The sequence below is a fragment of the Elephas maximus genome, chromosome 8 (genome assembly GCF_024166365.1).
Source record: "Elephas maximus indicus isolate mEleMax1 chromosome 8, mEleMax1 primary haplotype, whole genome shotgun sequence".
NCBI classification, from domain to species: domain Eukaryota; kingdom Metazoa; phylum Chordata; class Mammalia; order Proboscidea; family Elephantidae; genus Elephas; species Elephas maximus.
Window position 1 is genome coordinate 82732137 of NC_064826.1, and position 21456 is coordinate 82753592.

A 21456-nucleotide genomic window follows, 5' to 3' on the forward strand; every position below is an offset into this window, starting at 1 on the left:
AAACCTCTGTTGAAATTTCCCTGATTGGACAGAATTGAGTAAAGAAGAAAACTTCTAGTTGGTACTGATACAAATTAATTATATTCCCCACAAAACCACTGAAAAACATTGCTTAGTTCACTCACATTTGGGGGAAAAAAATAGGTTGCATTTTTGCAAATGGAAGTAAAGAAAAATCAGAAACAGATATAATATACACACTTAGAGTTTCCCTAAATTCAGTTTTAATTTTTTTTTTTTTTAAAGCTGTGTCTGATACTTGTTTTTATCAATGTTGGCTACTTCAAAAGGATGACTTTTCCTGTAGGTGGAAGATCTCAAAGCCAGACTTGCTTCTCAGGAAGCTGAATTGCAACGAAGAAGCCATGATGCGGAAGCTCTGATCACAAAGATTGGGCTTCAGACGGAGAAAGTGAGTCGGGAAAAGGCCACCGCAGATGCTGAGGAGCGAAAGGTCAGGCTAATTCCACCATTTAGCGTTCCTGAGCTATATTTAGCACAAAATAAACCTTTGTAGGTGAACAATTTTGAACAACTTCCTCTCCAGGGAGCATAAAATCTAAAGAATTATTATACTTACACATGTAACAGCATTTCACACCATGATTACCACTTGACCTTTCTTTACATTATGCATTTTCCCAACCTTTTACCTCCTTTAATGATAGGAAAGAACAATAAATACTGAGCTCATTCAAGCATATAATGGACGTGGGTCTTGAACATCAGGCCTGTTTGTAATACAGTAAATGTCGTGAAGTCACCTCTGAGGTTTCTAAAGGTTTTTAGTTTTTAGGCAAATTGAACAACTCAGTGGTTAACAAAGCCCATTCCGTCACTTTGCAAGACGGTTTTCAAATTTTGCGTTTTAATCATACAACTTGAGAAATTGATTTTGTAATCCTAAGCTAAATTTGTTCTTTTTGATTTCCACCGAAGCCCTGGCATTTTGTATTGTTTCATATTGTTGGAAACAACTACTTTTAAAATTATATAGATTCTACATCTTTTTGTACTCAGGTTTTCTGCAGTTCTGAAATAAACAACTTCTTTTGTCTTCTTGTTTTAGCAAAACTTCAGCTAGAAGTGGAATGTATTTTTTGAGTGTTTTATTTCCCAAAGTAAATAGCCCAGTAAACAGAAATAATAAATATTTGTTTATAAAATTGAACGAGTGTATATGCTCAGATAAAAATTTTTATTTTAGGCAAAAGATTATATTCAGGGCCTAGTTTGCAAAAATTGTAAATTTCTAACACTCTCATAGCCATTGATTGGATCACTAGCCATTATCCTTGTGCTTTATAATAGAAGATATTTGGGCTTTTCAAGTGGTTTTTTTCATTCATTCATATATTGTTGAGTTCTTTTTTTTTTTTTCACATGTGTATTGCATATCTTTACCTTTACCTTGCACAACTAAATCCACTGCCGTTGAGTTGACTCCGCTCATAGCAAAGGACATTAAAATACATTGAAAATCAAAACTCTAAAAAACAGTTCAAAGATAAGATGAGCATATTAGAAGCTGAAAACAAAGTACATTTAACATGGCCAATAGGCACGTAATTCCTAATTCTGCAATAAGTGTTGCCATTGAGTTTCAAACAAGTAAGAGAATACCTTTAAAACTATATTATTACATTAAGCAATTAGGTGGTTTAGTTATAAGCTAATTCCACCTAGAGGACATTTTTCAGGCATTGCATGAATGTGTGATGTTCTAGTAATAATTATACCATAACCCATCTCCACAGATACCTTTTAGAGATCTCAAAACTTAACAAGTAGTCTAGAGGTATTTTACATTTTTTACATATGAATTCCTATGACAAAATTACCCTCACAAAGAGGAGAAAATGTTTGAGCAAATTAGAACTCATCTAACAGTAGTTTCATAAAGCTCTTCAAACATGAAAAATAAAACACTATTTTTTATATCCAATACATACCAGGAGATAAAAATATTTACTACAACTTTCATTTTATCCACAGGGCTTAATTTATATACAATCAGCAAATTTTAACTGAGCGCCTATTTTCTACCAGGCCCTGGCTCATGGGGAATATGGGACAGGCACTCTCGTGGAGCTTACATTGTAGTGTAAAGAGTGGCAGGAGGCAAGTAACATGCTGATAAGCAATAGTTATCAGTTTGAGTTAATGATAACTGCTCTGAAGGAAATAAAACAGGGAGGTATGACTGTGGAAGGGACTGTTTTAAATTGGTTGTAGATCACATCCAGTAGGTCACCAAGCCTTTCTCCTGGCAGTTATGGCAGGCCTATTTGTAATTAAAGTACATAGAGTCGAGGAATTAAACAGCACCTGAGTTCATCTGTGGGTTCAGATTTGCCATATGTTCAGCAATGTCCTAGATGTTATAAGGGGTGCATATGGTCTCCTTCTGCTCGTATGATATTGGGGTCTCAGGATTAACACATACAAAATAATTTCAGAATAATGCTGCATAGCTCACAAGGTACATTGCCACATTTAATATGATGAAACAAATGTTGGGGTTTAGAGACTACTTCGTTATACATCTCATTGGTCTTTGTAGAGATACAGGGTGAAATTGTTGCTTCAAATGGGTAAAATAATCAAGGGTCATTCTAACCATCAGCATTGCTAGCAGTGACTTCAAACAACACAGCAACATTAAGCCTCTGAAAATTGGTTCTCCCATTTTTGTTTGGCTCGTCAGCTCCAAATTCTAAAATCCAAAACCAGTTACCATTGAATAGATCCCTACTCATGGCTACCCCGTGTACTGTAAGGAGTACAACTGTGCTCCGGAGGGTTTCGAATGGCTGATTTTTCAGAAGTAGATCACCAGGCCTCTCTTCTGAGGCACCTCTGGATAAACTCAATCCTCTAGCCTTTCCATTAGCAGTCAAGTGTGCTAATCATTTCCACCACCCACAGATGCCTCTAAAATCCTAAGAGTCCTACAATCACTTTAACACTGCTTTTCCTGTTGAGTGTTCTGTAATTTTCATGTGTGGAAGAAACTTCTAAATTGCAGTACTAGTATAATCTCTTCAAAAATTGAACATCCTTCTTGATTTCGAATGGACTTCAGTTTTTTTGTGTGTGTTTCTTTCCTAAATGTGGGTAGGTGTATGTTTTGGAGGGCCATCAGCCTTGCAATGTATTAAAATCTGAAGACCGGTAAGAGCAGTTATTGAGACTTTGTTTTCTTGCTGTGATCGCCACTAAATTTCATGAGCCATCTGCAAGGAGCTGTTGCCTAATAGAGAGCAGAAAAACTTGGGGTGTACAAGAATGGGACTAGCTCCAAGTCTCTACTCTAATACTGTTAGATAAAAAGCACCCACTCCAAGCATGGTATGCAGCTGTTCCCCCTTCTCCAGGTCACACCCTACCAAGGAGCCATCTGGCAGGGGAAATGGCACACTGTGGCTAATCGAGCCGCACAGATATATGGCATTTTCACTTGTATTGTTGGAAGGAGCCCTGGTGGTGCATTGGTTAAGAGCTTGGCTGCTAACCCAAAGGTCAGTGGTTTCAACACACCAGCAGCTCTGTGGGAGAAAAGACCTGGAGATCTGCTCCTATAAAGATTATAACCTAGGAAACCCTATGGGGCAGTTCTACCCTGACATACAGAGTTGCTATGGGTTGACAGATACTACTTTCTGTCAGTTGGTCGTACTGTGGTGGCTTGCATGTTGCTGTGATACTGGAAACTTTGCCACCGGTATTTCAAATATCAGCAGGGTCACCCTTGGTGAACAGGTTTCAGCAGAGCTTCTAGATGAAGATAGACTAGGAAGAAGGACCTGACAGTCTACTTCTGAAAGAGTTGGGCAGTGAAAACCTTATGAGTAGCAGTGGAACGTTGTCTGATATAGTGCTAGAAGATGAGCTCCTCAGATTGGAAGGCACTCAAAAGATGACTGGGGAAGAGCTGGTTCCTCAAAGCAGAGACAGCCTTAATGATGTGAATGGAGTCAAGCCTTTGGGACCTTCATCTGCTGATGTGGCACAATTCAAAATGAGAAAAACAGCTACAAACATAGATTAAAAATCAGAACTTGGAATTATGAATCTAAGAAAATTGGAAGTCATCAAAAATGAAAGGGAATGCATAAACATCGATATCCTAGGCATTAGTGAGCTGAAGTATTGGCCATTTTGAATTGGACAATCATATGTTTTTCTATGCCAGGAATGACAAATTGAAGAGGAATGGCATCGAGTTCATTGTCAAAAAGAACATTTCAAGATCTGTGCTGAAGTACAATGCTGTCAGTGACAGGATAATATCCATAAGCCCACAAGGAAGACTAGTTAATATGAATATTACTTAAATTTATACACCAGCCACTAAGGCCAAAGATGAAATTGAGGATTTTTACCAACCTCTGTAGTCTGAAGTTGATCAAACATACAATCAAGATGAGTTGATAATTACTGGCTATTGGAACGCGAAAGTTGGAAACGAAGAAAGGTTGGTGGTTGGAAAATACGGCTTTAGTGATAGAAACGATGCTGTAGATCGCATGATAGAATTTTGCTAGTTCAACGACTTCAAGCAAATACCTTTTTCCAACAATATGAACTATACACATGTAGACATCACCAGATGGAATACAAAGGGATTAAATAGGCTACATCTGTGGAAAGAGATGATGGAAAAGCTCAATATTATCAGTCAGTACCAGGCCAGGGGCTGACTACTGTGGAACAGACCATCAATTGCTCCCTTGCAAGTTGAAGCTGAAGAAAATTAGAACAAGTCCAGGACAGCCAAAGTAAGATCTTGAGTATATCCCACCTGAATTTAGAGACCATCTCAAGAGTGGATTTGATGCGTTGAACACTAATGACCAAAGACTAGAGGAGCTGTGGAATGACATAAAGGATATCATACTTGAAGAGAGCAAGAGGTCATTAAAAAGACAGGAAAGAAAGAAAAGATGAAGATGGATGTCAGAAGAGACTCTGAAACTTGCTCTTGAATGTAGAGTAGCTAAAGCAAAAGGAAGAAACGAAGTAAAAGAACTGAAGACTTCAAAGGGCAGCTGGAGAAGACAAAGTATTATAACGAAATGTGCAAATACCTGAAGGTAGAATACTGAAAGGGATGAACATGTTCAGCATTTCTCAAGCTGAAAGAACAGAAGAAAAAAATTCAAGCCTCAAGTTGCAATAGTGAAGGATCCTATGGGGAAAATATTAAGTGACGCAGGAAGCATCAAAAGAAATTGGAGGGTACAGAGTCACTGTACCAAAAAGAATTGATTGGCATTCAGCCATTTCAGGAGGTAGCATGTGATCAAGAACAGATGGTGCTGAAGGAAGAAGTCCAAGCTGCACTGAAGACAAGGGCAAAAAACAAGGCTGCAGGAATTGACAGAACACTAACAGATTTTTCAACAAATGGATGCAGCACTGGAAGTGTCCACTCATCTATGCCAAGAAATCTGGTAGACAGCTACCTGGCCAACTGACTGGAAGAGATCCATATTTGTGCCCATTCCAGAATGAGGAAATTATCAAACAATATCATTCATATCACACACAAGTAAAATTTTGCTGAAAATTATTCAAAAGTGGTTGCAGCAGTACATCAACAGGGAGCTGCCAGAAATTCAAGCCGAATTCAGAAAAGGACATGAAACTAGAAATATCATTGCTGATGTCAAATGGATCTCCGCTGAAAGCAGAGAATATCAGAAAGATGTTTACCTGTGTTTTATTGACTATGCAAAGGCATTCGGCTACGTAGATCATAACAAATTATGGATTACATCGTGAAGAATGGGAATTCTGGAACACTTAATTGTGCTCATACAGAACCCATACATAGGCCAAGAGGCAGTTGTTTGAACAGAACAAGGGGATATTGCGTGGCTTAAAGTCAGGAAAGGTGTGCGTCAGGGTTGTGTCTTTTCACCCTACTTTCTCAATCTGTATGTTGAGCAAATAATTTGAGAAGCTGGACTATATGAAGAAGAACATGGCATCAGGATTGGAGGAGGACTGACTGACAACCTGATATATGCAGATGATACAACCTTGCTTGCTGAAATTCAAGAGGACTTGAAGCACTTACTGATGAAGATCAAAGACCTCAGCCTTTGGTATGGATTACACCTTAACATAAAGAAAACAGAAATCCTCACTACTGGGCCAATAAGTAACATCAGGATAAATGAAGAAAATACGGAGGTTGTGAAGGATTTCATTTTGCTTTGATCCACAGTCAATGTCCATGGAAGCAGCAGTCAAGAAATCAAATGACGCATTGCATTGGGCAAATCTGCTGTAAAAGACCTCTTTATAGTATTAAAAAGCAAAGATGTCGCTTTAAGGACTAAGGTGCAACTTACTCAAGCCCTGGTGTTTTCAATTGCCTCGTATGCATGCAAAAGCTGGACAATGAATAAGGAAGACCAAAGAATTGATGCCTTTGAATTATGGTGTTGACAAAGAATGTTGACTATAACATGAACTGCCAGAAGAACAAATAAACCTCTCTTGGAAGAAGTATAGCCAGAATGCTCATTAGAAGCAAGGATAGTGAGATTTTGTCTCACATACTTTGGACATTTTATCAGGAGGGTCCAGTCCCTGGAGAAGGACATCATGCTTGGTAAAGTAGAGGGCTAGTGAAAAAGAGGAAGGTCCTCAACGAGATGGATTGACACAGTTGCTGCAGCAAGGGGCTCAAGCTTGGGAGCGATTGTGAGGATGACGCAGGACTGGGCAGTGTTTCGTTCTGTTGTACTTAGGGTCTCTGTGAGTTGGAACTGACATGATGACACCTAACAACAATAACAACATGGGTTGCTTTTGTGATCTGATGTAACTGTCTCGATTTTGTGATGTGTTGTAAATCCTAGCCTCTATGCCTCTGGTTATGGTCCCGTTTGGGAGTGAGGCAGGATTAGTGTGGAATGTATCTTGAGTCACCACCTTACTAGTAGGTATGACTCAGGTCACCACCCTTACCCCAGTTTCCACCCTTACCCCAGCCACCACCCTTATTCAAGTCAACCCTTACTTGAGTCACTTTTTATCTACAAGAGATAAAAGGACAGAGAAACAAGCAGAGATAGGAACCTGCTAACACCAAGAAAGAAGATTCAGGAATGGAGCTTGTCCTTTAGACCCCAGGGTCCCTGAGCTGAGAAACTCCTAGACCCAAGGAAGGAGTGATACCAAGACACATGGTGATTTCTTTGAGTCAGAATCGACTCGATAGCACACAATGACAACAGTATTGTTGCACTTTAGGGTGAGAAGTACTGGCAATGAGAAATAAGTTGACCAACCTAGAGTATGTTTTTTGTTTTTTTCATTTGTATTTGTGAGTTTTTAATTATTTAATAATTGAGGTAGTTCTGTTTATAAAATTACCCAAAGGAATAATATTCCATTAACAGTAAAGGATCAAAAAAGAGACTAGTAGCAGCCCCCAGTCCCATAAAAATGTCACTGAAACAAAATTTTGTTTCTTCTAATACTATAAAGCTATGACCCTGAGTCCAATTTAAAGTCATTTTAAATGCAGTCATTATAAATTGTAATAAATAGCATTTATGGATTTCTTATATCCTTACGGAAAAGAAACAAAAGTGAGGCAATAACTCACTCACACACTCGCTCGCTCTGTCTCTTTCTCTCTAATATGTAACAGTGTTCTCTAGCACCAAGCATCTTAGAATTTTCATGGTCCATACTCAGCAGTCTTGCGGGTTGTGGTTTTGGCGTAGTTCTCTGTAAGCATGCAGAGTTTTCTTATTTACATTAATGGTAACTGTGTGTGTACTGGCAGGAGACTACATATCTATTCTGAACCAATTATGTTCATAAAAAGTACAGTATACAGCAAAATAATGGTTAATCAGGAGAGGAGTAATTACTGCTAATAAAGCCGTAGTAGACTTTGTTGTGAGCAGTGTTTAATTTTATGGCGTATTTAAACCGGTTCATTCCAAACACATCTGAAGAAATGCACATTTATTCATGTATTTTATTCCACAATCGCTATCACTGCAGGAACCATCCCCCCATGGTGGCTAGAGCCCTGGTGCCTGGTGCCACCGCTTTGAAACTCATATTCCTGCTGAGTATTAAATGTATTCTTCTTGGCCATTCAAATTCTGTAGGTATCCTAAGAGGTAGAGGGTAAAAGCTCTCATGCTTCTCCTTTTGGTTTGGTTCAAGTTTACCAGCATGGCTTCCCTGCGGCCATAGTGTATGTGTTCATGTCAAGAGGCTGATGCGGCACCCTCTTGGGCCTTAAAGATGGTGCCATTGAACCCCCAACAGTCCATCGGCCCTCAGAGTCTTTGTTCCATTATTGAAGACAGGCCTGGGCTGTTGCATCTGTAGTTTCTTACCAGGTCCTTAGAGGAACCAGTGATTAGTCTTCAAAATATTTCTGTCTGTGGTTAAGTATGTAGTCCATGACCACAGAATAGAATAATATCTTCTAACCAGTTCAACAAAAGAACTTCACATCTGTTCTTAAAGTATAGCCAACATGGGCAAATGTTAGCTCAACTTAGATATAGAATTCTAGCCAGAATATTTTGTGGGCTCAGTTACTGAGCCAGCCTGAATTTTCACTTGCCCAGGACTTACTAAAAAAGAAAATTGAAGAACAGAGACCTCCCCTAATCTTGCCTTTATTATAAGTAGCACCTTACGAATAAGTCACTCAAGGCTCTTCTTGGCGCATTTTGATACCTGGATCAGTTTGTGTTGGGGTTTCGTCATTGTACATTTTGTGCATACACAAAGCTTTTTATATACACTATGCCTGAAGGAAAATTAGTCTGTACTACAAATCCCTCACCTGCTTAAAACATAGATGAATTATTTTACAGTGCTTCTGAGTCAGTCTGCATTCCTCAATGGAGAGATCTAAGATGATAATTTGTATTTGTGGGTTCTTGTGCTTTCTTCCCCTTTAAATAGGTGGCAGCCATTCAGACAGAAGTATCCCAGAAACAGAGAGAGTGTGAGGCGGACCTACTCAAGGCTGAGCCTGCGCTGGTGGCAGCTACGGCTGCCCTGGATACACTCAACAGGGTAAAGATTACTTGGCTCATGGGTTTCCTCAAAACTATATTCAAGGGATATTAAAACCCAGTCACCCAGTGCCCTCGAAAGAGTATGAAAAACTGAGCCAAAAGGTTTTTTAAAAAGAAAGACCCATAAAATGCTCGAAGGTTATTATTAAAGATCAACTTCCTCTTCACCCAGGAGTCTACTCTACCGCTCCCCAGTAACCAGTCTCCTTTTGAATACTTCCAACATCATGGGACTCACTCTTGGGAAGAATGCATAGTATTCACTCTTGAGCCAAATCCAGTTTTTCAAGTCACATGTTGCTTTAAGAACTAGGTGGTGGATTATTTGTTTCCTGTAATTATAAAAAGTAACATTAATGAGAGACCTCCTGAAAAGGACAATGGTTGGGAACAAAGATACCTAGGTTTTAGCCCACACCATTTCTCCTAGTTTCATATTATTAGTAGAACCTCACGGAGCATCTGAATAATTTTAAGCGAAAATAATCTATGTTCTCCACACAGGGGGAAAGTGAATCTGTGGGCAGTGCTATCCTGAGAGCCAATAGTTTGTCCTAGGACCCTCTTAGCTATTGGGGAAAATCTCAGGAAATAACCCAGCCTGGGGTTCTTAAGATTCAGCCTGAAGGAGTACAGGATCCAGACTTTCATTGCTCTTAAAACAAATGCTCAATTCCTTTTCTAAGTATTTGTTTGGAGAAAATAATTTTGGCTGTGAGCAAAGAGTTATCTACATGGATGCTTCTTATATTATTGCCATAAAACTAGAAAATTTTAAACAACATAAAGATATAATGATAGAAAATCAATTATTCTGCATTCAAATGCCGGATACTTTGCTGCCATTAAAGCGATATTGTTGAGTACTGCTTAGCAGCATGGGGAACTGTTCATGCTGCGTTAAGTAAATAAAGCAGATTATATCATAGGATATATCGTATGACTCATTTTTGGTAAGAACATGCATGTACATAGAAAAAATTGGAAAAAATTCAATAGTAACTGGTTATCTCTTAATAAAGGAATTTTTCTTTTACTTTCTGAGCTTTCTGAGTAATGGAATATTTATTTTCTTCTCTGTGTGTCTCTAAGTTTGAAAATTTTTCTCCAGATATATTATTCTTTACTGAAACAAAATAATCTATTTAAAATATAAAGTCGAGTGTGTATTTATAAAGTTTTTGCTTTTGCTTCTAACTAAACTCTTTCTTTCATACCTTTTCATTCTTCTCAATTATTTCCCAAACAGACAGCTTATGGGCAGAACCGGGTTCAACACTGATAAGGTTTTATAAGTTAGAGAGCATTATGTAGCACATGAAATGTCACAGAAGTTTTGTTTTATTATGTATCATAAACTTACATTCACTTCTTAAAGATCCTGATTAGTTCCTATCCCAAGGTATCTGCTCTAATACTTGTAATTTATACCATTAAAACCATTCTATTGGGCTACATCAAGATTCTTACCTGAGGGGATTAAGGAGTAGGGAAGACTGTAGGGTAAGCCTATACAGGCCCCCTCCCAGGTGGGAGTCACTGTAATATAATGGAAGGTATTTCTTGTGAGTATAAAGCAGCAAAACAAAAACTGAGAGACATAAACTAAGGAATTATGTTTCTGGGAGGACCTGGTTAAAATGCAAATATATTATGTAGGTGGGGTAGATCCCATAAATACCATAAAACGTTTATGTTTGTGAAATTTCCCAATACTCAGAACTGAACTTCCTGGGGTTCCATGGTAGAGTCCCTTGGTGACAAGGAATTGTCAAACGGAGACTGTTGTGAAAAGGAGAAGTGTAAGCCATTAAAAACCAACCTGACAGCAGTTTTTTTTTTTTTTTTTTTTCCAAGACAACCCCTGACGCTGAATGTCCGTGTCTGATTCCTCCAGGTCAATCTCACCGAGCTGAAAGCCTTCCCCAACCCACCAAATGCAGTTACCAATGTCACTGCGGCTGTGATGGTCCTTCTGGCTCCCAGGGGCAGAGTACCCAAAGACCGAAGTTGGAAAGCGGCTAAAGTCTTCATGGGAAAGGTACCAGACAGCCTGAGGGGATGAAAATCCTGAGACTCTCAGTACTGTGTTCAGCAGAGTGGTTACACTTGATGACAAACAATGTTCAAGTCAAAAGAAATCATCTTCACATTGCTGGGTGTGATCTGCAAATACGGTCTCTAGACTTAGAGTTTTTGTTTGCCAAATTGGAGGTTAGTTTGGGATTATGGCATACCTAAGTCAACACCAGCAGCAGTTGGAAGGTTACTAATTATTTGCAAAATTATGAAAGCAGTTAAGTGTAGGAGGGAGAAAATTACATAGATTTCTTATGCTGGAAAACTGTTGCTAATGTACAGGAAGGTGAAGCAAAGGGCTCGCTGGTATGTGTTTTTCTTTTTCTTTTCTGCCTTTCTTTTCTTCAAAAATGTGAATGCCTCCTGTGAGGGACTGAATATTTTACCCCGGGATAGAAGAAATTTGAAAAGTGTCCATTGCTAATTCTAACTTCATACTTTTCATACTTTTGACTGAAAAAGTCAAACAGTGGGATAAATGCAGCTTGCCAATTTTGCCTTTGTAATGTAAGTCCTAAAAGCTGATTTTAACTTTTGACCTTGGAATTTTCTCTGCAGCCAGAATGGGTTTATTGCAGTAAGTCTTTTTTGCTTTACAGGTTGATGATTTTTTGCAAGCGTTAATTAACTATGACAAAGAACATATTCCGGAGAACTGTCTAAAAGTGGTGAATGAACAGTATTTGAAAGACCCGGAGTTCAATCCAAACCTTATTCGGACCAAATCTTTTGCAGCTGCTGGTCTGTGTGCCTGGGTCATCAACATCATTAAATTCTATGAGGTATCAGTCCTACACTTACAGTTAACAGGTGTTATTCACAAAGTCCCATAAACATAGCAATTTCTAGGTCAGCAAATAAAAAAATAAAATAATTTGATATTTAGTTTTCTGAATAAAGTGTCAGAGCAAACAGTTCTACACAGAATATTTGAAATGTTGGAAACTATTTCTTTTTTTAAGGGTATAGTGATTAGCTAGTTTAGATCAAATAGCAGCAATTAATTTGATTTAACTAGATGAAAACTTACTGAATTTATGAATTATATTTATTAACATTAAAAATATTCCTTTCATGTTGATTTGAAACAGCTGTGAGTCTGAATTCATATCCAATTAAATCTAATCTCTGTTCCCAATGCAAAAATTCACACCATCTTTATTGTAGGCTTAGTGAGATGAGAAAGTAACCATTTCTTTGCTTTAATATTTAATGACAAGAATCCCTGGTAGTGCAACGATTAAGCACTCAGCTGCTAACCAAAAGGCTGATGGTTTCAACCCATCCAGCGGCTTTGTGGGAGAAAAACCCGGCAATATGCTTCCCTAAAGATTACAGCCAAGAAAACCCTCTGGGGGCAGTTCTACTCTGTCACATGGGGTCACAATGAGTCGAATATCAACTTGACAGCAGCTAACAACAACAACGATATTTAATGACAGATAATTTTTTTTTTTTTTTTTTTTTTTTTGCCTGTACATGGTCTAATCCAAAATTTGTACTTTGGGACAGTATAAATATAGATTATTATTTCATGTAGTCATTCATCAAATATTTATTGCCTGCCAAATAGTCCCAAGCACTTTGCAGAGTACTTGATAGTAGAAAAACAAAACAAAACAAAACAAAAAATGTTGTTTTAAGGCCTTGGCCTTTAACTTTAAAGAAGTGTCTTATTTCTGGCAGGCCACTGTCAGGAAGAGTTGTATGCTATATGTTGTTGTTAGCTGCCATCAAGTAGACACCCGACTCACAGCCATCCTGTGTGTTACAGAGAGCTTCTCCACAGGGTTTTCTTGGCTGTAATCTCTGCAGCAGCAGATTGTCAGGCCTTTCTTTCACAGAACCATTGGGTGGGTTTGAACCACCAACCTTTGGGTTAGCTGTCAATCGCAAATGGCTTGTGCCACTGGGGCACCTCCTGTATATGATACATGAATATGGAATTACAAAGGAAAAGCCAATTTATTCAATGCCATTTCCAAAAATACTTTCGTAAAACGAAGATAGATCCTTTCTGCAGGGCCCACAAGAGTAGGACTCTTGATCACTCTGTCTACAGTGGAAGAGAGAGAAAGCAAAAGTTTGGAGAGACTAAACCCACTGCTGTCGAGCCGATTCCGACTCATAGCGCCTGTATCTGCGGTGGATATATGGCCTCTCTCCAAAATAAAATGCCTGTGCTCTCTGTGCTGCTTGTAGCATAGGTGAAAAGATAAGCATAGAGCCAGAGCACTGCTGTGTTCTGGATTGTTCTGCCATAAAATGGGAAATTTAACTTCTTTCCTCTCTCCCCAGTAGGAGAAAAACTAATCCACCCGAATTCTTAAACCACACATTCAAGTAACACATGCTTAAGGCAATCAGGAACTTAAAAGAAGAAAATAGAAGTGTGATTAATAACTTACCTTTCTGCCTTCAGAGAATTTCTCCCCACTTTCTTGTTCTCTGCCTTAAAGGCTGGACGTGGTCCCTGCTTTAGCTATCATTCCTGCACGCTGTAATTTCTAGCATTACCAGGATTCTCTCCACATTTCATGACAAACTAATTTTAGTATCTTAATGGTTTTGATGCATACAGCATTTTATATAAGTACTGGTAACTCTAATGTCCAGAATAAATATAGAAATCATTGATGACCAAAAGGAGCTCAGGAGGTTATCTAGATTTTTTCCCTGCCTGTAGGTAGTGCCAGGCTAAGAAACAGCATTTTTGCTAAGTGATTTTAGTTGTCAAGCTTCAAGAAGATGTTTGATAGGTCCTCTTTGCCTCATTATTAACCTAATGAATTAAGCCCTATGTGGATTTTCAGGTCTACTGTCAAGTGGAACCAAAACGCCAAACATTAGCCCAAACAAACTTAGAACTGGCTGCAGCTACTGAAAAACTAGAGGCCATCAGGAAAAAGCTGGTGGTAAGTACCAACTATAACACTGAAAGAGCTCTATTTTCATCTATATGCTCATTCAGCAGAGATTTCTTTTCCATGACTGAGCTGGAGAAGTGGCAACTTGCAAGGGTTTCTACACTAAGAAACTCCCAGAGTCTGGTAGACAGAGGGAGGCAGCACATAGTGATTAAAAGCAAGGATTCTGGAGCCAAACTGGCCCACTACTTATTCTTTGACCCTGCATGAGTTAGTTAACCTCTCCAAACCTCTGTTTTTTCATCTGTAAAATGGGTATTATAATAGCGTTTACTTCTTAGGTAGGATTGTAAGGATTAAATGAGATTACAGGTAGTCCCTGACTTACGATGGCATCCCATTCCAACGACTCCATCACAAGTTGATTCTGAAGTAAGACAAATACCTCATTTTTTTTAGTTTTCATTATTTTTGCCTTTTATTATCAGTATGTTTATAAATCTGACAGTGTTTTGAACAGTAAATCAAAAACTTAAACATCTGCGAGTGAACATCTGAGAATGATAACATCAATAAATTACACGCTGTAACATGTTACTAATGATAAAAAAGTATAAAAAAAAGGGCAGCCATGCGTACAATTTGTCATAACTCTAATACTTCGTAAGTTGGGGTCTACCTGTAATTAACATTAAGAACATAGCATGGTGCCTGGCACATAGTAAATGCTTAGAGAGCATTAGCTCTAAATACCGTTGTCATTACTCCTTTTACCGATGCATAAACCAGTCATTCTGGTCCAGTCCCAAACTGACTATATACAGATTGCAATGTAAGCTCCAAAAAAGCACTGAGCCTGAAGAAGCTAAGAGTGTTTCACAGCAAAGGTGTACTTGACAAGGGCTTCAAAAGTTGCTTAGGAAGTCACCAGGATAACTAGATTGGGAAAGATATTGCTGACAGAGAATAAGGAAGAGAAGGAGGAAGGAGCTGATACATTGAAAAATTGCAACAAGTCAGAGCCCTAAGATATGTGTTTTGGGGAAGGTTAGAAATAGCAGGAAGTAGTGAAAGATGTGTTTGAAAAGGTAAGCAAAGCTTCTTTGCCTTTCATGCAGCAGAGTAAATTTTTTCTGCCCAGTGATAGTGAGCCTTTTAAAGATTTTAATAAGCTAATGACATGATCAAACTGGCCTTTCAGCAAGTGAATGGAAGATAGAGGAAGAGAGTCTAGAGGCAGAAAGACAAGTCAGAAAGCAACCACAGTGGGTTTTGGAAGGGCCTCAGCTAAGGCAGGAGCAGACCTGATGGAGAGGGTGGAATGGATTCAAGGCTGGCTGATGGGATATGGAGAGAGGGGGAGGAATAAGGAATCAAAAGGATGAGTATGAGGTCCCTTGCAAGGCAGCATGGAGTAGTGCAATCAGAGTGATGAGGCCGTGTAACCCCGGGCAACCTACAGAAACTCTGGGCTTCAGCTTCCCATCTATAAAGTAATGATGATAACAACTACCTTTCAAGGGGCCATCTGTGATTTTTGGCTGCCCGGTATCCAGTCTATCTTCTTTGGAGGCTAGCAGCCTGATTTATCTTTGGGAAATTCTCTCTACTGCCTTGAAAGAGGAAAAAAAGCTCAGGTGGGGCTTTTAGCAAGGATGCCCTGCCTTTTCTACCTCAGTTCTAGATATAGGATCCATGCTGGGCCAATTTGATCCCATCTCTAGAATTTGAATCACTAGTTTCTTGTTGATGTTAGCTGTGTTCAAGTCAGCCTCCGACTCATGGTGACCACATGTGTTACAGAGTAGAACTGCTCCATAGAGTTTTCTTGGCTGTAATCCTAACAGAAGCAGATTGCCAGGCCTTTCTTCCATGGAGCTGGTGGGTGGCTTTGAACTGCCAACCTTATGATGCCCTCCAGATTCATGTTGTGACTCATTGAAATCATTTTTCTTTTTCACTGCATAGTACTCCATTGGGTGTATGTACCATAGTTTCTTTATCCATTCATCTGTTGATGGGCATCTAGGTTGATTCCATCTTTTGGTCATTGTGAACAATGCTGCAGTGAGCATGGGTATGCATATATCTATTCATTTGATGACTCTTATTTCTCTGTGATGTATTCCTAGGAGTGAGATTGCTGGATCATATGGTATTTCTATTTCTAGCTAAGGAAGTGCCATATCATTTTACAAAATGGTTGTATCATTTTGCATTCTCACCAGCAGTGTATAAGAGTTCCAATCTTCACTCAGCCTCTCCAACATTTGTTATTTTCTGTTTTTTTGATTTATGCCAATAATGCTGCAATGAGATAGTATCTCATTGTTGTTTTGATTTGCATTTCACTAATGGCTAGTGACCAGCAAGCATTTCCTTATATGTCTGTTAGCCACTCAGATGTCTTTTTTGGTGAAGTGTCTGTTCAGTTTGTTGCCCATTTTTCAATTTGATTATTTGTCTTTTTGTTGTAGAGGTGTTGGATTTTCCTGTAGATTTTAGAGATTATAACTTAGTTGGATCTGTAGTAGCAAAAAAATTTTTTCCAGTCTGTAGGCTCTCTTTTTACTCTTTCGGTGAAGTCTTTTGATGAGCGTAAGTGTTTAATTTTTAGAAGATCCCAGTTATCTAGCTTATATTCTGGAGTTTTTGTGTTGTTAGGGTTTGTACCCTCTTAATGCTGTGTATTAGGTCCTCTAGCATTGATCCTATTTTTTTTTCTATGATCTTTATAGTTTTTGGCTTTATATTTAGGTCTTTGATCCGTTTTGAATTAGTTTTTGTGTATGGTGTGAGGTATGAGTCCTGTTTCATTTTTTTGTAGATGAACATTCAGTTTTGCCAGCACAATTTGTTGAAATGACTGACTTTTCCGCATTCGATGGACTTTGGGCCTTTGTCAAAGATCAGGTGACCATAGGTGGATGGATTTACATCTGGGTTCTCAATTCTGTTCCATTGGTCAATGTATCTGTCATTGTACCAGCACCAGGCTATTTTGACTACGGTAGCTATATAGTAGGTTCTGAGTTAAGGTAGTGTGAGGCCTCCTACTTTGTTCTTCTTCAGTAATGCTTCACTTATCCAGGGCCCTTTCCCTTTCCATATGAAGTTAATGATTAGTTTTTCCATCTCTTTAAAGAATGCTGTTGTTATTTGGATCTGGATTGCCTTGTGTTTGTAGATTACTTTGGGTAGAACTGACATTTTTACAATGTTGAATCTACCTGTCCATGAGCATGGTATGTTTTTACATTTATGTAAGTCTCTTTTGTTTCTTGCAGTAGTGTGTTGTAGTTTTCTTCATATAGGTCTTTTACATCCCTGATTAGATTTATTCCTAACTATTTTATTTTGGGGGGGGGCTATTTAAAATTTTTTTTTCCTGATTTCCTTTTCATATTTCTTTTTATTGGAGTATAGGAATACAACTGATTTTTGTATGTTTATCATGTATCCTGCTCTGTGCTGAATCTTTCTATTAGTTCCAGTAGTTTTCTCATAGAGCCTTTTGGGTTGTCTTTGTATAGCATCATATCATCCACAAGTAGTGACAGTGTTCCTTCTTCCATACCAATGTGGCTGCCCTTTATTTCTTTTTCTTGTCTTATTGCTCTAGCTAGGACTTCCAGCACAATGTTACATAGGAGTTGTGATAAACGGATTCCTTGTCTTGTTCCTGTTTCTCAGGGAATGTTTTCAACCTCTCTCCATTAAGAATATTGTTGGCTGTTGGTTTTGTTTAGATGCCCTTTATTATGTTGAAGAATTTCCCTTCTATACCTATTTTATTGAGAGTTTTTATCAGGAATGGGTGTTTGTCAGATGACTTTTCTTTGTCGGTTGAGAGGATTATGTGATTCTTTATGTCGTGGATTATGTTGATTGATTTTCTACTGTTCAGTCATCCTTGAATACCTGGTAAGAATCCTACTTTGAGGTGCTGTATTATTTTTTTGATATGGTGTTGAATTCTATTGGCTAGAATTTTGTTGTGAATTTTTGCATCTATATTCATGAGAGATACTGTCTGTAATTTTTTTTTTGGTGGCGTCTTTGCCTGGTTTTGGTATCAGAGTTGTGCTGGCTTCATAGAATGACTTTGTAAGTGTTACTTCCTTTTCTGCATTCTGAAATAGTTTGAGTAGAACTGGTGTAAGCTCTTCTCTGAATGTTTGGTAGAATTCTCCAGTGAAGCCATCAGGGCCAGGGCTTTTTTTGTTGGGAGTTTTTTTAAATTACCGTTTCATTCTCTTCTCTTGTTACCAGTCTGTTCAGATTTTCAACTTTAGTTTGTGTTAGTTTGGGTAGGTAGTGTGGTTCTAGAAATTTGTTTTTTCTAGGTTTTCAATTTTTTTAGAGTATACTTTTTCATAATACTGTCTTACGATCCTTTTTATTACAGTTGGGTCTGTTATAATGTCCCCCATTTCATTTCTAATTTGTGTTATTTGCGTCCTCTCCTGTTTTTGTCTTGTCATTTTGGCCAGTGGTTTGTTGATTTTGTCGATCCTTTCAAAGAACCAACTTTTGGTTTTGTTGATTCTTTCTATTGTTCTTCTATTCTGTATTTCATTTATTTCTGCTCTGATCTTTATTATTTCCTTTCTTCTGGTGGCTGCAGGCTGCGGGTTTGTTTTGCTATTCTCTATTTGTTCAAGTTGTGTAGCTAGTGTTTTGATTTTGTCCCTTATTTTTTGATATGGCATCTATTGCTATAAATTGACCTCTAAAGACAGCCTTTGCCGTGTCCCAAAGGTTTTGGTATGATGTGTTTTCATTATTGTTTGATTCTAGGAATTTTTTTTATTCCATCTCTGATTTCTTCTGTTACCCATTGGCTTTTAAGCAGAGCGTTGTTCAGTTTCCATGTAATTGATTTTTTTTTCCTTGTTCTTCCTGTTGTTAATTTCTACTTTGATGGCCTTGTAGTCAGAGAAGATACTTTGTATTATCTCAATGCTTTGGATTTTATTGAAGGTTGCTCTGTGGCCTAAGATGTGGTCTATTCTGGAGAATGTTCCCTGTGCATTGGAAAAGGAAGTGTACTTTGCAGCTGTTGGGTGGAGTGTTCTATATATGTCTACGAGGTCAAGTTGGCTGATTGTGTCCTTTAGATTTTCTGTATCTTTGTTGAGTTTCTTTCTAGATGTTCTGTCCTTTACTGAGAGTGGTGTGTTGAAGTCTTCTACTATTATTGTGGAACTGTCAGTTTCTCTTTCTAGTGCTGTTAGTTTGTTTTATGTATTTTGGAGTCCCGTCATTGGGTGCATATATGTTTATTATGGTTTTATCTTCATGATGGATTGTCCCTTTAATCATTACATAGTGCCCTTCTTTGTCTTTTATGGTGGATTTTGTTTTAAAGTCTATTTTATCTGAGATTAGTATTGCCACTCCTGCTCTTTTTTGGTAGCTGTTTGCTTGATATATTTATTCCCATCCTTTGATTTTTAATAAATTTATATCTATGTTAGCTAAGGTGAGTCTCTTGTAGACAACATATTGATGGATCTTGTTTTTTTAATCCATTCTGTCACTCTCTGTCTCTTTATGGGTTCATTTAGGCCATTTATGTTCAGTGTAATTATTGATAGGTGTGAGTTTATTGCTGTCATTTTGTAGTGCTTTTTTTTTTTTTTGGTGCTGACGTTTTCTTTGTTCCTCTTACTTTCCTGTGCTGAATTCCTTTTGTTTGTGGATTTTTTTTTTTTTCATTTCTTTTGTTTTTGTATAATTTCTTTTTACTGAGACTTCATGCTGTTTTCTTTATTTTGATGAATAGGTTTCTTAACTTTCTTTGTGGTTACCTCCAAATTTCTCCTTAACTTCCTAGGCTTGAACCAGTCTGTTATTACTTGGTATCACCTTGCTTTTCTCGCCATTAGAAAGTTCTATACCTACATCGTTTATTCCCTCTTTTATTGTTCTGATGTTGTTATCATTCACAGATTAACCTCTCTGGTTTCCTGTTGTAAATCTTTTGCTTTTGAATAGTCCTTGAGAGTTAATTTCCTAGGTTAGTATCTGGCTGGTATGATCATCCTAGATTCAGGCTGTGGTCTGACGTTGTTTGTTCTCAGACTGAAGGACTCCCTTTAATAATTCTTGTAAGTTTGGTTTGGTTTTTACATATGCTCTTAACTTCTGTTTATCTGGAAATGTCCTAATTTCATCATCATATTTAAATGAGAGTATTGCAGGATACAGTATTCTTTTTTGGCAATTTTTTTCTTTCAAGGTTTTGTATGTGTCATCCCATTGCTTTCTTGCCTGCATGATGTCTGCCAAGTAATCAGAGTTTAGTCTTATTGTTTCCACTCTCTATGTGACTTTTCATTTTTCTCAAGCTGCCCTCAAGATTCTTTGTCTTTGGTTTTAGTCAGTATGATTATGATATGCCTTAGTGATTTTCTTTTGAGGTTTATCTTATATGGGGTTCATTGAACTTCTTGGATGGTCAGCTTTTCATCTTTAATGATATTAGGGAAGTTTTCTGTCAGCAGTTCTTCAGTGATCCTCTCTGTGTTTTCCATTTTCTCTCCCTGTTCTGGAACTCTGATCACTTGAAAATTTTTGCCTTTGATTGTATCCCACATAATCTTCAGAGTTTCTTCATTTTTCTTCGTTCTTTTTTTCTGATTTTTCCTCAGAGAAAGTTGTATCCAAGGACTTGTCTTCTATTTCACTGATCCTGTCTTCCATTGTTTCAAACCTACTCTTCATGCCTTCTATGACACTATTTCTAAAATCTTGTTTATCTTTTGGATTTCTAATTGTTGTTTTTGTATGATTTCTAGTTGTGAATTTATTTTGACATTTTATTCCTGTTTTATTTTCCTGAATTCTTCCATTTTTTGTATTTTCCATGAATTTGTCTGCCTCTTCCATGAATTTGTATATTTTTTCCTCATTTTTATCTGTTTTTTTGCTTCAACTCTTCAATAGCTCTGAATACTAGAGATTTGAATTGCCTATCAGGTAGCTCTAGTGCTTTTTTTGCTATTGTAAAGTCTGGTGGTTTATTTTGGACTCCTACTGGAACCATTCTGTCCTTTTTTTAATATGTTTTAATATTATCTGCTATGTTTGGGACATTCAGTAGTTATTTTCTTCATTTATTGATTGTAGATTTGTTTGTTTCATCCTGCTTTTTTGTTTTATTTGGTTATTCCTGAGTTGGCGGGTTGTGCATTCTTTGTTGTTTGCTTGTCTTTGGGCACAATATTTTCACCTCCTTGTTCAATGGGCAGGGCCAATTGCTCAGCTATGGTGCAGCAGGGCAGGTCCAGCTGAAGGGAAGGGGCTGGGATAGGTCATTTGTGGCACATACTGGGGCTGACAGGGTGGGCTGGGGGTCAGGGCATGGCAAGTTCTGGTAGGCCATGCCTGTGCTGCGCAGGGGCATGATGTTTAGCACATGGTGCAGGTAG

At 38.0% G+C, this 21456-nt stretch overlaps 1 protein-coding gene across 4 annotated transcripts in view; it reads left to right on the top strand.

Moving 5' to 3' along the window:
• DNAH11 (dynein axonemal heavy chain 11) overlaps window positions 1-21456 on the top strand; it is a 368316-nt gene that overhangs the window by 232898 nt on the left and 113962 nt on the right. For all 4 annotated transcript variants that reach the window (XR_007518405.1, XM_049893431.1, XM_049893432.1 and 1 more), the window contains 5 exons: window positions 308-454; window positions 8959-9072; window positions 10972-11115; window positions 11753-11935; window positions 13967-14068. Coding sequence is in view for 3 of the 4 variants with exons in the window: in XM_049893431.1 (XP_049749388.1) it covers window positions 308-454; window positions 8959-9072; window positions 10972-11115; window positions 11753-11935; window positions 13967-14068 (690 nt within the window). In the remaining variant the exon portion in view is untranslated. The remainder of the gene's footprint in view (window positions 1-307; window positions 455-8958; window positions 9073-10971; window positions 11116-11752; window positions 11936-13966; window positions 14069-21456) is intronic.